The sequence below is a fragment of the Cornus florida genome, unplaced genomic scaffold (genome assembly GCF_030987335.1).
Source record: "Cornus florida cultivar Cherokee Brave unplaced genomic scaffold, ASM3098733v1 CherokeeBrave_3.0.0_Hap2_Chr04, whole genome shotgun sequence".
NCBI lineage: Eukaryota > Viridiplantae > Streptophyta > Magnoliopsida > Cornales > Cornaceae > Cornus > Cornus florida.
The window spans coordinates 12,440,162-12,456,181 of NW_026775574.1; the positions used below are offsets into that span (position 1 = coordinate 12,440,162).

The 16,020-nt window shown below is 35.6% G+C and overlaps 1 protein-coding gene and 1 pseudogene across 1 annotated transcript; both read right to left on the reverse strand.

The window, feature by feature from the left end:
• Positions 1-442: 442 nt before the first annotated feature.
• Positions 443-11,184, reverse strand: LOC132302735 (uncharacterized). The gene is made up of 5 exons (XM_059799658.1): positions 11,045-11,184; positions 7,980-9,961; positions 3,985-4,107; positions 3,635-3,784; positions 443-1,108 (listed from the first exon to the last, which is right to left on the reverse strand). The coding sequence occupies exons 2-5, from the start codon at positions 9,888-9,890 to the stop codon at positions 974-976; spliced, it is 2,319 nt and encodes a 772-aa protein (XP_059655641.1). The 5' UTR covers positions 9,891-9,961; positions 11,045-11,184; the 3' UTR covers positions 443-973.
• Positions 9,933-14,344, reverse strand: LOC132304727 (secreted RxLR effector protein 161-like; annotated as a pseudogene).
• Between the last annotated feature and the right edge of the window lie 1,676 nt (positions 14,345-16,020).

Consider the following 16,020-nt stretch of genomic DNA (forward strand, 5'->3'; position numbering starts at 1 on the left):
TAAAAGAGTTCTAAAATATAAATATTTTATGTTTTTTTTTTTTTTGGACACTGATATTGGACACTTTGAAAACACGCCAGGATGACAAGACTAGGTGGGTTAATTTAAATGGAAGCAGGAACATGGAAACGAGGTCAATGAAGAGGCTTTCTCCTAGCCTGAAATATTCAATCAAGGTTGTCTCAAAAAATTGTTTTACAATGTTATTTGGGTAACAATTACACAATCGTGCATTTTTTTATAACTAAAATTGTATAAAAGCACCCAAAAAGAGAGCACATCCCAACAGAACCACACTGAGGCCTAATAGAACCTCTAGACATTCAAAAGCCCAAAAAAATCGATAATAGAAAACTTAAGTATAGAAATAAGATTCTCCTTAACTACAAATCACTCTTCACTTAATTTGTTTAGAAATGAGACTATTTATTGTGAAATAGACAAAAAAAAAAAAAAAAAAAAAAACATATTCCTCGAACTTACAGAAACATTTTCATCCCCAAAAGCCCATATCAAAGTAAATTCTAGTCCAAAACAATTGGGACAGTCACCAAACTCAACAAGATCCAAAGAATGCTAGGTCATGATCAACCCTTCACTCTTCAGTCATGGGTTGAAAGGTTGCATATTCTATTTTCTAATAATTACATAGAATTCAGCAGTTTTCATATGCCAAAACTACTAAATGAATTGGTAAAAATGATAATTCCCCAAGAATCATGGTCACCCACACAAAGTGAATCAACTTTGGATGAAAAAAACAATGCTTTAGCTAGAAGATACAGAAGGCTACAACTGCTTCACAAAATAATGATTCGTCTACCCGGTAGGACAAGACCAGGTAATAGCTTGAAGGCCGCTCCATGGAAAACCATAAAGGATACAAGGCAGATTCACAACATTCACCCATACCAGTGAGAGGATTAATCAAATCTAATCAATATGCAAACCTTGTATTCATAATCAAGAATCATCATAACAAAAACTTCTCCTTCATGCGAGAAATAAGCTTAAATTTTTCCTCAGCTTCAACCAGCTGACGAACGTCAGATTTCAAAGCTCGATCTGGGTGAAAGCTTAGCAAGGCTCGCTTATAAGCTACACGCACCTGAAATGGGCATCAACCTCCATTAAAATACAATGAAAATGATATTTAACCCAAACCTTTCATCTAATTATGTTGTGAGCATGCAAGCTAGAAGACCAAATTCAAAGACAAAGCCTCTTATCAATTAAAAAAATTCATCGTAAAAAAAAAAACATAAATCAACCATGGTTAAACAAAACTTGATGACGAAGTTCTTCAACCAAATTCATATGCATTTGTAATCTATTAATCGCTACTCTCCTATACCTGCATATTTAAAGCCAGCAAGAAATAAATTCATTTCAGAACTCAAATTCAAGCATCACATTTAAAATCTTGCCTTGTGGCAACACAAACTAGATTTATTTCTAAAACAAAGAAACTATGGATTGGCATTGATAGGAGGTAATGCCATCCATAAGGATCCCCTTTGATACCTAAGGTCAAGGAAAAGACTGGATTTGGAAATCAATTCTGAGTACCTAGAACAATTTTTAACACAATCAGAGTGCATATTGTCAGTTCGTCACTCAGAGACTGATGTTCAAATTTCTTTCATTGTTTTCTAGATAACTAATTAACCCAAACTGCTAGCAGTTCTGTCTGCAGGGAAAACGGATGCATTATTGCAAAAGGCAAGAAAACTAAAGAACTCGTCAAATAGAGGAGCAACTCTTTCAGTAATATTCAACATAATATAAAGTTTAAAATGTGGTCAATTGTACTACACCTTAGACAAGCCTTGCTTAGGAGAAACATCTGCAACAAAATCTGAACCTGAGCTATTATTGCAAGATAAAGTACTGTAGAAGCAGAAATCAGTGCTCCTTTGAATCTGAATTCAGACAAGGATGACCATCGTCTCCTTTGCTGTTTTCCTTTGTTACTGGATTCTTCTCCAGTCTAGTTCAAGAGAAGATTAATGCTGGTGATTTAAATGTGTCTAATGCTGTGGCAAAGACTGGTTTGAAGTTATCCAAATGCCTTTTACGCAGAATATTTGTTTATTGTGGTGAAAGCTGGCCTAGTCCTCCAGGGGTTTGATTGAGGCTTGGAGAGGATGTACAGTGGATGCCCAAGCCCGCGACTTTTGGAGGGCAACGCCTTTGTGTGTTTGGTGTTGCTTGTGGACAGGAAGGAATAGAATATCTTGATGGCAAGGAGACTCCTATTGGAGCGCTAAAGTTCTATATTGTTTGTTCTCTTTTTTGTTGGATTTTGGGGAGAGCACGTAAATCCATGGGGGACATAGTTGATTTTTTGAACTCTTTTGAGAGTTTAGTAGCTATTTTGACCTTGTGTATTTTTTGGGGATGTGTTCCCCGTTTGAGCGCTTTCTAATACACTACTCCCTCTGTCCCAAAAAATAAAAGTCCCTTTTGAGGAACTGTGACAATTTTTTTTTTTTTTTTTTTTTTGACAGAGGGAGTGTTACTTATCAATAAAAAAAATAAAACATAAAAAATAAAAATAAAATTTTGAAAATTTAGTAGAGATACATATCAAATTAAAGTTCAACTACTGCCCATCAAATTAAAGTTGAACTACTGCCCATAACTACACCAACAATGTGAAATATCTAACACTATACACAGGACTCCCACATTGGAGTATTTGTATCAAACTCAAGAGTGTCACTACTCTCCAATAAACCACTTACAAAGGACTTCAAGTTCATAGTACTCTACAATGATGCAAGATCATAAGATCACATCCAATGCTCAATATATACCTTTCGTATTTTCATTATTTAAAGGTTCAAGGGCAGAAGGTATAGATAATCATATTAAGGAATACGTGCACAACTCAACTCATCTAAACTAAACAAAGTATTTTCCCAATTATTTGGGATAGGTTAGATGAATCTTGTCATTCTGCTCTATAAGGCCATTCCTCAATCAAATTCACATGCTATCTATCTCTCCATAGTTTCTCAACCTATGTTAAAATTTGTCTTCTCCTAAAGCCATCATCAATGTGGATCACATCACTCTCTTTGACAGGTGTAGTTACTGCACTTTGTTGCATATAATCAAACTATCTTAATCGATTCTTTCTATTTTATCTCCAATAATATTAGAGATATTTGTATATCATATAGTAAAGCATACTAATCCAATATTCTCTGATACCTATGTAATCTATCCCACTCAGTCAGCAATGACATTTACAACAGGATAATGAATTGACTTCCATATTTTTCAAGCCAAAAAATATATCTGCCCCAATGAAATCATCACTTTACAATGGTGCTAATAATAGATCGTGAAAAAGACCTACTGGAAACTATTAAAAAGAACAACAACCCAACTGCCATTTTATTTAAACAAGCAAGAGAAGCAACAGAATGGATTTTTAAAAGCAACCACTAACACTAGTTAAAAACAGAACTGCCAGGCATACTAAGTCACATAATGAACGAAGTCCCCTATTCAATTGAAAGGAAAGAAACACAATGCAAAACGTTACTGATTTGATCCATTAAAGTGTTGAATTTATTTGCACTATATGAGAATTGAAGCATTGTAAAGAAACTGTGTAACTCACCTCATTTGGCAAGGGATGAAATCCCCCACTCACATCGATTCCTAAGCCACGCAAAAGTGAAGCCATATCATGACACGCCATTTCCAGCTTATTAAGCTCCTTCCGAACTTCAGCACGAAGTTGCTCTTTTACATTCATATTTTCCTCATCCTAAAGAACATAAAAAACATAATCAATGTTAATCTTGAAAAATATAATACAGTATTCGCTGCTACGCTGAAGGCAAAACATATCAATAGCCAAGGATGCAAGGAAACATAAAACAAAGGAAGCGAGAGTATCAGGAGAGAAGAAGAAGAAGAAGAAGAAATGGTAATCTGCAGAGAAGAAAATGACAGAATTGTGCAAACCTTCTTTTGAGTCTCTCGTATTTCCTCCACACGTCGTTTTTGTCTTCTCTCCATGTCTAACAGACGCATGCTTTCTGCTTTTTCCCTCTTCCGCAGCCGCCGCAACTGTTGTGCTTCTTCTGCCTGCCAAAACAAGCATATTATATATCTCATTCAATTGGAAGAATAGACACAATAATTTCATATTTAAACTAAGCCTGGCAATATCTCTCAATCAATTTGTATCATTAATTCAGGAATTTATCAGCAAAAGATATTTTATACATAAATATATATATACAGGGACGGACCCATGTAGTAGTCAGTAGGGGCGGCCGCCCCACCTAACACTCTCTTGACTCATATTATGCACCTAAAATTTTGTTCAAATTCTAATAATGCTCGTAATAAACTTTTGATAAAACATTCTATACATACTGGTCACCCCCACTTGAGTGTTCTTTCTTTATATAACATGCCTAAAATTTTCCTAATATGTTGGCTAGATAATAATCGAAATGAAAGTATTTACCTAAAAAACTACTTGAATTAGAGGTATGAGCAAATTTTAATTATAATATTAATTAATGTTTAAAAAAAAAAAAATTGTTTATTATGGTAGTTTGAAAAAAAAAATTATTTTACAGTTCAAGGCCCCCTCTTAAATTTTTTTCTGGGTCCGTCACTATATATATATATATATATGGTCGGCTAAATTGAATCAGATTTTTCCATTTTCCTCTCTCTAAGGCCATAGTATCTGTCGAACCACATATGTATCATTCTCTTCCTTACTCCTAGGGTAGTAAATGAACCGAGCTATTCACGAGTAACTCAGGCTCCACTCACTAAGAGCTCAATTCGTGCTCACTTGTTTAATAAATGAACCGAGCTCAAACAGAATTTTGAGCTCGATTAATAAAAAAGTTTAACTCAAACAATCCCTTGCTCAGCTCGTTTGTTTGTGGACAGGCTTGTCAAACGACTCATTATAAGCTTGTAATAAATATAAAAACACTTTTATACGTTCATAAAAACACTTTTTTAACCCATAAAAATGTCCGAGCCAAATCCAATTCAACCCAACTTAACTCGTATTAATTCATCCATATAAGAGCCCAATCCCCACTATCCATTTGTAAACCCTTATTCCCTTTTTCCTCATTCCTCATACACATCCTAGAAGCCATAGAACTCAAAGAAAACAAGGATTCCAGTAGCAGCAATGATTCATCACAACTGCAGACGAAGGACCTTAACAAGTGCAACCTTAGTCACATAGTTCGTGAAAGGAGGGACTTGCTATCAAGCTTCGCACCCGGATTTGCGGTTTGAGAGCAAATTTGTCCAAAATCTGAGAATTCAATTTTTGCAATTCATGGATTGGTTTTGTAAGTTCGCCGCTTCCACACAAATTCAGCTGTATGAGCCACTTACACTACCATATACCAACACTCCGCATGTGTCCTAGCTGTATATCACAGCTAACATACCATATACTCGGGGGCGGGACATAGGGGTAGGCAAAGGTAGGCTGTAGCCCACCCCTAAAAAAAAATTTTTTTTTTTACTATACTAATATATTAGCCCAAACCAAAAAATAAAATAAAAAATTAATAGTATTAGCCCACCCCAAAAACCCAATGAAGCCCAAGTAAACTCAGCCACCATACTTAAAATAAAGGCCCAAACCAATTCCTTAGTATTCATGTTTAATGTTAGCCCAGCCCACCTAGAAATCCTGGATCCGCCCTTGCATATACTAATTACATATGTTTGGAAAAGAGACCCTAAGAATCTGAAGGTGCAAAGGATTGAAACGGAAACCAATTGAAGAACACAGCAAATAACCCACAACTAAGCCACATATTCCTTTGTGAAAAAATTTAGCTTATTTATTTCATATGCCATTAATGGAACAAATAATAAATATATTTGCATATAGATTTAAATAAATAATTAAAAAAAATCACAAAAATTATGTCATGACGTGATATAATCCTATTTAATATAAAATAGTTAAATATAAACCTAACATATAGACTTAAGACACTCCGGCTCTCAAAAATTTTAGACTTCGACGCTCCCACTCTATGTGACTTAAAGACCGTTTGGGATTGCGGTTAGAATGATGAAAGCGGTTTTAGCAGAAGAGCTGGTCACAAAACCATTTTACGTAAAAAAAAAACATGCTATGTGTGATGAATTGTATAAAGTAGTTTTTTATACTTAGAGCACTTTTAAATTTGTTTGATAATGATGTCAATTAAAGCACTTTTATTACTAATTTACCATATTACACATACACTACTAAAAATGTTGCATGATATTAATGTTAGTATGATCCATTCATATGACATGATAGCTGGTTAACATGAATTATGCTTTCATAGATGGTATACATCTTATGGTAGGTAATCTTTAAAAAGAGCATATTTTCACTCAACGTGGCCTATAGTGGCTGTGCGGCGTACCAGATACGATGAGAACAGCGGCAGTGATACAGATCAGCAAGGGATAAAATTGTATTTATAAATAAATAAATAAATAAGTAATAGATAGTCTAAAAAAAGTAGTTACGTACCTCTACCTAGAACGCAATTCTAAAAGCTACAATTTCTAGATTCAAGTAAACGCGCTTTTTTTAAGAAATCTCTACCACCTAAAAGTACTTTTTTTGTCCCCAAACACATCTAACCACAGTTTTTTGAAATGAACGCGCATTTTAGTGGTAGAGAAGCAATCCCAAACTGGCTGTTAGAATGCAACTTCTTATGCCAAGTAGATTATCTCCCTCCCTCACCTTCTACGCGGCTGTGCGGCTTACCAGATACGATGAGAACAGTGGCAGTTATGCAGAACAGCAAGGGATAAAATTGTATTTATAAAAATAAAAAATAAAAAAGGAATAGATTGTCTAAAAATAGCAGTTACCTACCTCTACCAAGAACGCAATTCTAAAAGCTACGATTTCTAAATTCAAGTAAACGCACTTTTTTTTAAGAAATCTCTACCACCTAAAAGTACTTTTTTTGTCACCAAACACATCTAACCACAGTTTTTTGAAATGAAGGCGCATTTTAGTGGTAGAGAAGCAATCCCAAACTGGCTCTTAGAATGCAACTTCTTATGCCAAACTCCCTCCCTCCCTCCCTCCCTCCCTCTCACACACAAATCTATATTCTTTCTCCTATATTTGCATGAATTTTGAAATCTGAAGTTTGCGATAAACAAAGGAGACCAAATACTGGTCTGAAGATCACTAATCAATCGAGATTGACAACGATTATATATATAAATACACACACACAAACACATGTATACACAGGCATTAACACAAAAATGAGCTTAACTGGGCCAAGCTTGAGCTCATTCAAACACGGCCAAGCCGAGGTCAATCTTGGCTAGTGAAAGCTCAATCGAGCTCGAGACAAGCTAAAGTACCCCTCTGAAGTTGTCGAGCCGGGCCCAAACACTCCAAAGCTCAACTCATTTACAGCCCTATTAACTCTACCCACATTAACTTTGGTCTTTCCCCTTTCCCTTACCCTTTCCCTTTCCCTAGCATTACCGTCAATGCATACCATGTCACTCTTCGTAACTGGCACACTTAGTTGTCTTCTTTGTGTTTGACCAAACCATCTCAATCGATTTTCTCTTATTTTATCGCAAATTAGTATGCATGTAAAAACAAGTATAAATATAATACATATATATATATATATAGGGAGAGAGAGAGAGAGAAGTATACATACACCAAGGAATAGGAAATCTGCAAGGAATAATAAACAAGATTACAATTCCTGTCTTTGAAAGACAGGACCTGTGAAGAATTTCTTCAGGTAGACAATTATTTCCATGATCCAATACGTTTCCATATACCACATAATATGCATTTATAACTAGGTTAAATTCTTAATGCATGCAATAATTAAGCAATCACACAAAGGAATCAGCATAGAAAAGCCTGTTTCACTCGTGGATGAGAAATAAGGAATCTGCGTATATTGCCAAACCTGAATTTGTAATTCTCGCTGCCTAGATGCCCATTCTTCCTCTATTGCTCGTTTATATTCATCAGTTTCCTTCAGCTTTTCTCGTTTACTAATCAAACAACTATGAACAGTGTCTGTAACATCACCGTTTTGTGTATTCATTGAGTTATCCGTCTCATCAAGCTGTTGACTATCAGACATAGGTACAACAGATGTTTGTGCTTCATTATGATGAAAGTTGCAGAAAGATGGTTCCTCAGGAAGAGACTTCCCTACTTCTTGAGAAAAACCCTTTTCATTACTGATTCCTGACTTGACCAATGATGGACCTCTACAGAAAGTTCCTCCAGAAACAGCCGCAACTTCATCGTCAAAAACAACACCATGATTAACCCCAGTTCCATCAGATGATTGAGTATGCCGAAATGAAGGTTCTCCAGACACTGATTTCTCCTTATCAGCAAAACTACTGCTATTTTGTTTTAATTCATTAGAACTGGAAGCTGTCTGATGAAACTTTTTACGTTTGTTTCTATTGACAAATCTGCCATGATCACCCAGAGATTCAGCCAGCCATTGGCTATGGCTAGAAAAAACCTCGTCAACCATCAAACTAGCTTTGCTATGACCACAATTTATGTCAACCCTTGGCTCGGAATTAGACAAACAAGTTTCTGCCCATGGGTTTTTCTCCTTAATATGAGAAAATTCTTTTGCAGGATTAACTTGCTCATTATCCTGTTCTAGAGTAGAAGAAAAAGGTCCTCGAGAACTTTGTTTTTCTTCGCTGCAGAAACAGGAGACACCATGCTTGCAGTGTCTGCAGGGTTGCCACTCAGCATAGTTGGAGGGAGGATCTGCTGTGAAAGACTCTCCTTTGTCCCGAACATCAGCCTTACTCCAAGAAAATCGTGTTTCTTCTGTTGACTTCAAATCAAAATCAGCATTAGAATTCATCATTGGATTAGGAGAAGTGCTCCCCAATTTGCCATCACCTGCTGCAGTAAAAGGAGAACTTGGACTAGAATAACCTGGGGCATTTGTCTGCGAATCAGTCATGTTTTCCACTTCAACATTTTGTTGAGAATCTAAATTAAACCTAAGAACACTAGCTTGATTCCCTGCACCAGATTGACCATTGCAGAAATTCTTTTTCCAGTGTTCTGGAAGATTCCCAAAAGAACCTTGATTACTGAACTTGTGGGCTTCTTTTTCATAGCTGGCATTGCTTGAACTGGAACAAACCGGGGCTTTTGGACGTTGCTCAGTCATGTTTTCTACCTCGACATTTTGGCAACCATCAGTATGGGACCTAGAAGCTTCAGACTGACCACTGCAGACACCTTTCTTTCTTTTAAAGAAAGCTTTTTCCCACTGTTCTTGAAGCTTTCCAGAAGAACCTTCCATAAACTCACTATCAGGACAATCATTATCAGATGAACAACTCTCCGGCTCAGGATTCAAACCATAACGATTTCTGGTTGAAGCTTTCCCAGAATAGGTTCTTTTGCACTTCGATATCTTTATTGGAGATATATTTTCCTGAACAAACTGACACTCATCACCATCTGCATCTAGGGAATGGTTGGAAACGGGACAAGGTCTTGTGCTAGAGGAGCCATCACTATGAAAGTTATCGGCACCGTCGACACCAATTCCAAGATGGTTGCTATCAGCACTTTCATCATCATCAATGCAAATTACATTCTGCAATGGACAATTTTTGTCTTCTCTTGGTACACTTGAACCTTGTTGTTTCTGTGGTAAAGAGTCGGGAACGTCTATGATAATAACATTATCAATATTATCACCATCAACATCGATGAGGACAACATTATCAGCTTTCCCAATATTCTTGCACCTTTTCAGTGCCTTCCTCCCAGAACAAGTTCTAGGTCGAGAATGACCTATTGGTTTTCCTTTTCCTCTCATTTGTCTCCAAAAAAGTGCACTATAAGCAAGTAAAACGACAGTTCATAGAGGAGATCCGAATTGCTTCAACACTACAGCAAAAATATTGCAGATTTTAGATAAAAATCAGAACTACAATAGCAATTTGCATGGGGAGCAAACAAATGGCAGCCTATCTCCTATTAAATTCAACAATAACAACATAACAATAATATTCACCTCAAGAGAGAATTTCAATTAGTTTCCATCACTTTAGCAAAACCATTGGAGACAAAAGCCACAGCATTTACTTCTAAAGAGGGGAAAATGGCATCTACACTATTCTAATCCACACACTAATTTCGTAGTAATAATATAAAATTCAGTATAAGAGAACCCATTGCTGAGGAAGTGCTAGAAAAGATAAGAAAATAAATTTGCAACCATTCAATATTTGGTTCCGACAAAATATATACATATATATATATATACACACACACACACACACCCCTATATAATTAACTGACCTAACGCAATTATTTAGCTCCATTAAAGTGAGTGCCCCATTTATTTTATCCAAAACAAAAACAATATAAACATGAAGCTACATATTTAATGCAGTTTTCTCAGTGACAGAATAGAGGGTAAAACAAGTACATACAAAGATTAATGGAGTTGCAATTGTGAGCCAATGATGGGGTGAAAGTAACACCCAGAAAGATGGCTCAACTTACAAACCAATATAAAAAATTTAAATACAAGCATTAGGCAGAGTCAAATAACTAGTTTATTTTTTCTTCAGAACCTAAAGGGTTCAAAATCTTACTCTCTCATTTATATTTTCTTCCCTTCGATCTTCTTCTACGCAACCAAACAAAAGGGTAAAAAACACACACATAATCCTATAAGGACGCAACAACAACAACTGAATTTAAGGAAACCCTAAGGACCCATAAAACCCTGAATGCAAATTTCCACAACCCAACAGAACAGAATCGTATAAAATTCTAAACCCTATGAAAAGAAACAAGAAATTTATAAACCCAATTCATTACACAAGAAGAAGATTTGTGAATGGAAAAGAACAATCGATTAAACCCTAATTAGAATAACGAACACCAAAGACGAAACCAAATAAACATCAAGAGACAACGAAATTTCAATTAATTAAACCTAGAGTATGCAAACGAAGTTACCTGCTAAGAGAAAAGCCCTTTTCTGTACAGGAATGGATAAACTGTATAAATTAAATAGGGAAAGTTGAGAAGAAGATTACATGCGAAGAGGAGAGAGAAAGAGAGAGAGAGCGATACGCTGTGTAGTGTGCACACACGAGTATAACGACAACGCCAATGGGGTTAATCGTGCGTGGTTCGCTTATACAGCTCGGCTTGTTCGGCTAGGGTATCTTAACGGCTTACGCAGATTTATCAACTCGGCTCCACTAAACGCTAAATATCTTAAAGTGAAAGTGAGCCGAAGGTTTACGCAAGCGAAAAGGAAGTCAAACAAGAAAATTCAAAGCAATTTCTCTAAAATATCTTTAATGAATTAGTAATTGTTCGGAATTTTCTCCATCTGATTCCATACCTCGGGTTTGTAATATATAAGGGCGTTTGGCATGGGAAGTATACCAGGAGTTATACTTTTGGTTAATATTAAAATTACCGTTTTGTTATAGGAAGATTTTGGGTATAAATCGAACCTATTTTGGATAATAAAAATTTATTTTGAAAATTTGAAAATTTTGTTTTAATTCATCTGTTATAATATCAAAACATACAATATCACTAATTTGGTAAATTAGGTTTTGCCAAAAAAATTTAATATGTTATGATTTTTATGAATTATTACAAATCAATATCAGTACTCTCAAGTTGGGTTCAAATTTAAATATCAATATTAAAAAAATAAAACGACAAGGAATGACAGACAAAAATTTTATAGGAATATAATTTGAAAAGTGATTTAAGATGTATGGAAGAATAGAATTTTAAACGGGATGGGATTTCACGAATTTTAGGCAAAAAAAAAAAAAATTAATGTCTTTTGGGAAACTAATCATTAGAATTTTGAATTCTTCAAACTCACCGTTTACATGTCTCTATCACTCTATAGACCTCTATCACTCATATCTCTCAGTCTAAAATGGTACTGTACAAATAATATATTTTCTTACAAATTTCAGTTTATTCTAAACATGCTATTAAAATTCTATTTTAATTACAATCCAATTTATTTTTTAATTTCAATTTTAAATCTCGAAAAAATTTATTCCAAAACAAGAACCCAACACCACTATTGTCGGAAAAAAAAAAACTTAATGAATTATAAAATGTCATCACTACTTTGCTTGAATTTTTTGTTGGGAAACATGCAAGTTTTTAAAACTTTTTGAGGGATTTGCAATCATTGATCTTGATTCATTACATAGAGACAAGTTTTATACAAAAATAAATAAAAGATGATGCATAATTCAATAAACAGATTGAATACTTACATCAAAGGTCTGAGTAAACCTTTTGAACTTTCCTCTAAAGTGAATGTTCTTACTTATAGTAGATCCCTTTAGCAAGATCATTTCTCCTTCTTTTGATTATTATCTTCCTTTTAGGAATCACCAATATGCCTTGATGAATGACCTTGGAATCTAGGCTGGTGGTAGCCTCCTTTAGAAGAGAAAATAAAACCCTAAAATCTAGAGAGAGAAAGTGTATTCCTTTTTCTTGTTTCCCAAGTTACTCCAAAAATATACATGAACTCATGTATATATAGGTAAAATAAAAATAAGAATAAGGAAACAATAAATCATTCTCCATCTCTAATTCAACTTTCTCAATTCTAACATGACTCCAATATCAACTTGGGCTATTGGTGAGAATCCTTTTGGGCTTACTATTTTCTTGGCTCCTATAAATTAATAATTGGTCCGGTCCATTAAACCATGGGCCCAATTCAATTAATTCATAAATTAATTTCTACTCTACTAAAAGAAATTAATTGCACTCCAATTAAATAGTAAATAACCTCTAAGTCAATGTTGCATTTTGACCCCTCTATACTTAATTATTTATCGGATAATTAAAGCCATCAATCTGACAACATAATTAATACAATTATTTTGTTACCTTTGATTATTTCCGGCTCGATCACAATAAAATATTTATTTGACAAAAAATAATAATAATTTATTAAATAAATATATATATATAAAACATTTGTCTAAAACATACGAATGCCTTCGAATTTAATTTGTGATCAATCATAATCAAAACAAAAGAAATACAAATAGCACTAATGCAAATATTGAGAATATAGACCTCTAATTATTAATTACATAACTACCCAAAGTGTCGATCTAAGGATCCCGAGGTATCCGCCGAACAAATCAAAGTAATTATTAATTAATAAAAGAGTCTATACTTCTTTCATACTTGAGAGTCAAAAGCCATGACTGTGATAGAGAGCAATTGCATACGACAGCTCTCGCAATATATCTCAATCTATCGTGGACTCGGTTTAAGTCTGAACTAATTAAATGTCTATCTATAATTACCGACTTTAAACCATTTATGATTACTAATTTATATCATAATATTAATTGCCATTACATACATATATAAATATATTTTGTAATCAAGCAGACACCATCAATTCCATAAAGAATCGAAAAATAATACATTCCATTCACCAATTGTATAATACTTTAATAATAATATCCAGATAAGAAATCATGACTTTTACAATCCAAAATAAGAATTTGCTATGCTAGGGCACACATATCCTAACAGTTCCCACTTGCACTTATAGCCAATTCAAATCACATCTAACTCCCATGTTCTCCATATGACGATCAAACATCTTGATCGGTAAAGCCTTTGTGAATGGATCAGCAAGGTTATGTTCCGATACAATCTTGGCCACAAGTATATCTCCTCGCTTTACTATATCACGAACCACATGATGTTTCCTCTGAATGTGTCTTGTTCCTTTATGAAATTTTGGGTCCTTGGTTTGGGCTATAGCTGCACTATTGTCGCAATGAAGCGTCATAGGCCGATCTATCTGCTCCACAACCTCCAATTCAATTAGAAAGTTTCTCAACCAAACAGTTTCTTTTGCTGCCTCAGAGGCTGCAATGTATCTGCTTCCATGGTTGAGTCAGCAGTATAACCCTGCTTGACACTCTTCCAACTAACTGCCCCTCCATTGAACTTGAACACATATCCAGATGTAGATCTCCTGGCATCAGGATCTGATTGAAAATCAGAATCCGTATATCCGACTGGAACCAGATCATCACCTCCATAAATGAGCATTAGATTCTTAGTTCTTCTAAGGTATTTTAAGATATTCTTCACAGCTGACCAATGATCAAGTCCAGGATTGGATTGATATCTACTGACAATCCCTACAGAGTAGCAGATGTCTAGTCTGGTATAGACCATGGCATACATGAGACTACCAACTGCCGAAGCATATGGTACCCGCCTCATTTGCTCAATTTCCTTATCAGTCTTGGGAGTCTGATCATTAGAAAGAGCCAACCCATGTCTAAATGGCAAAAACCCTTTCTTAGAGTTTTCCATTCCAAACCTGATCAGAACTTTGTCAATGTAAGACTCTCGAGACAAGCCTATTTTCTTTTTAACCCGATCTGGCATAAGCTTGATCCCAAGAATATAGCTTGCTTCTCCAAGATCTTTCATCTCAAATTTATTGAACAACCATCTTTTAACTGATGACAAAGCCTCTACATCATTACCAATGAGTAAGATGTCATCAACATATAAAACGAGAATAATGATGACATTACCCTGTTTTTTCTTGTAAACGCAAGGTTCAAACACGTTTTGTTCAAAGCCAAATAATTTGACTGCCTGATCAAAACAAATGTTCCATGTGCGTGAAGCTTGCTTAAGTCCATAAATAGACCTATTCAACTTACATACACAATCCTCACGACCTTTAACCACGAAACCGTCTGGTTGCCTCATGTAGATGTCTTGTTCAAGATGGCCATTTAAAAATGCCGTCTTAACATCTATCTGCCATATCTCATAGTCATAATAAGCACTAATGGCCAAAAGAATACGAATAGATTTAAGCATTGCAATTGGTGAGAATGTATCCTCATAATCAATACCTTCACGTTGAGTGAAGCCTTTGGCAACCAGTCTAGCTTTGAATGTCTCAACATTCCCATCCATTCCTCTCTTTCGTTTGTAGATCCACTTACAACCAATGGGCTGAACCCCACTAGGAAGTTCTACAATATCCCAGACTTTGTTAGAATACATCGATTCCAACTCTGATTTCATGGCATCTTTCCAACGATTCGCATCTATATCGATCAACGCTTCCGCATAGCTTACTGGGTCCGACTCATGCTTATCGGGGACGGCCTCATAGACCTCACCCAAAAGTGTGAGTTTTTCGGGTTAGATGATAGTCCTCCCACTACGCCGAAGGACCGGTGCAGGAATCGATGTACTAGATGATGGTAATTCAACAGGGACTTCTTGTGTCTCATCATTCTCAGTATTTATATTAGGTGTGTCCACAGGGGGTATATCTGATGTGCCAACCATCTCCTCTAACACTATCTGGCTACTAGGTCTGTGGTTCATAATATAATCCTCCTCCAGGTAAACAGCATGAGTGCTGACAATAACCTTATTGTCCCTGGGATCATAAAATAATCCACCTCTAGTGCCCTTAGGATAGCCAACAAACAAGCATGCATCTGATCTTGCTTCCAACTTGTCTGTCTGTTTCTTTCGCACGTGTGCTGGATACCCCCATATATGCATGTGATTTAAACTAGGTTTATGTTCAAACCACAGCTCATATGGCGTTCCTGAAACAGACTTGGATGGAACACAGTTCAAAATATACATCGCTGATTCTAAGGCTAATCCCCAAAATGATAGAGGTAATGTAGCAAAACTCATCATAGATCTAACCATGTTAAGTAAAGTTCTGTTTCTCCTTTCTGCCACTCCATTCTATTGAGGGCAGTCAGGTGCGGATAACAGGCGCACAATACCCTCATTGACCATATGATCCTTGAACTCCCCCAAGAGGTATTCACCTCCTTGATCAGATCGAAGTGTTTTGATAAGTTTACCTAATCTGCGCTCCACTTCCGCCTGAAACTCATGGAATTTTC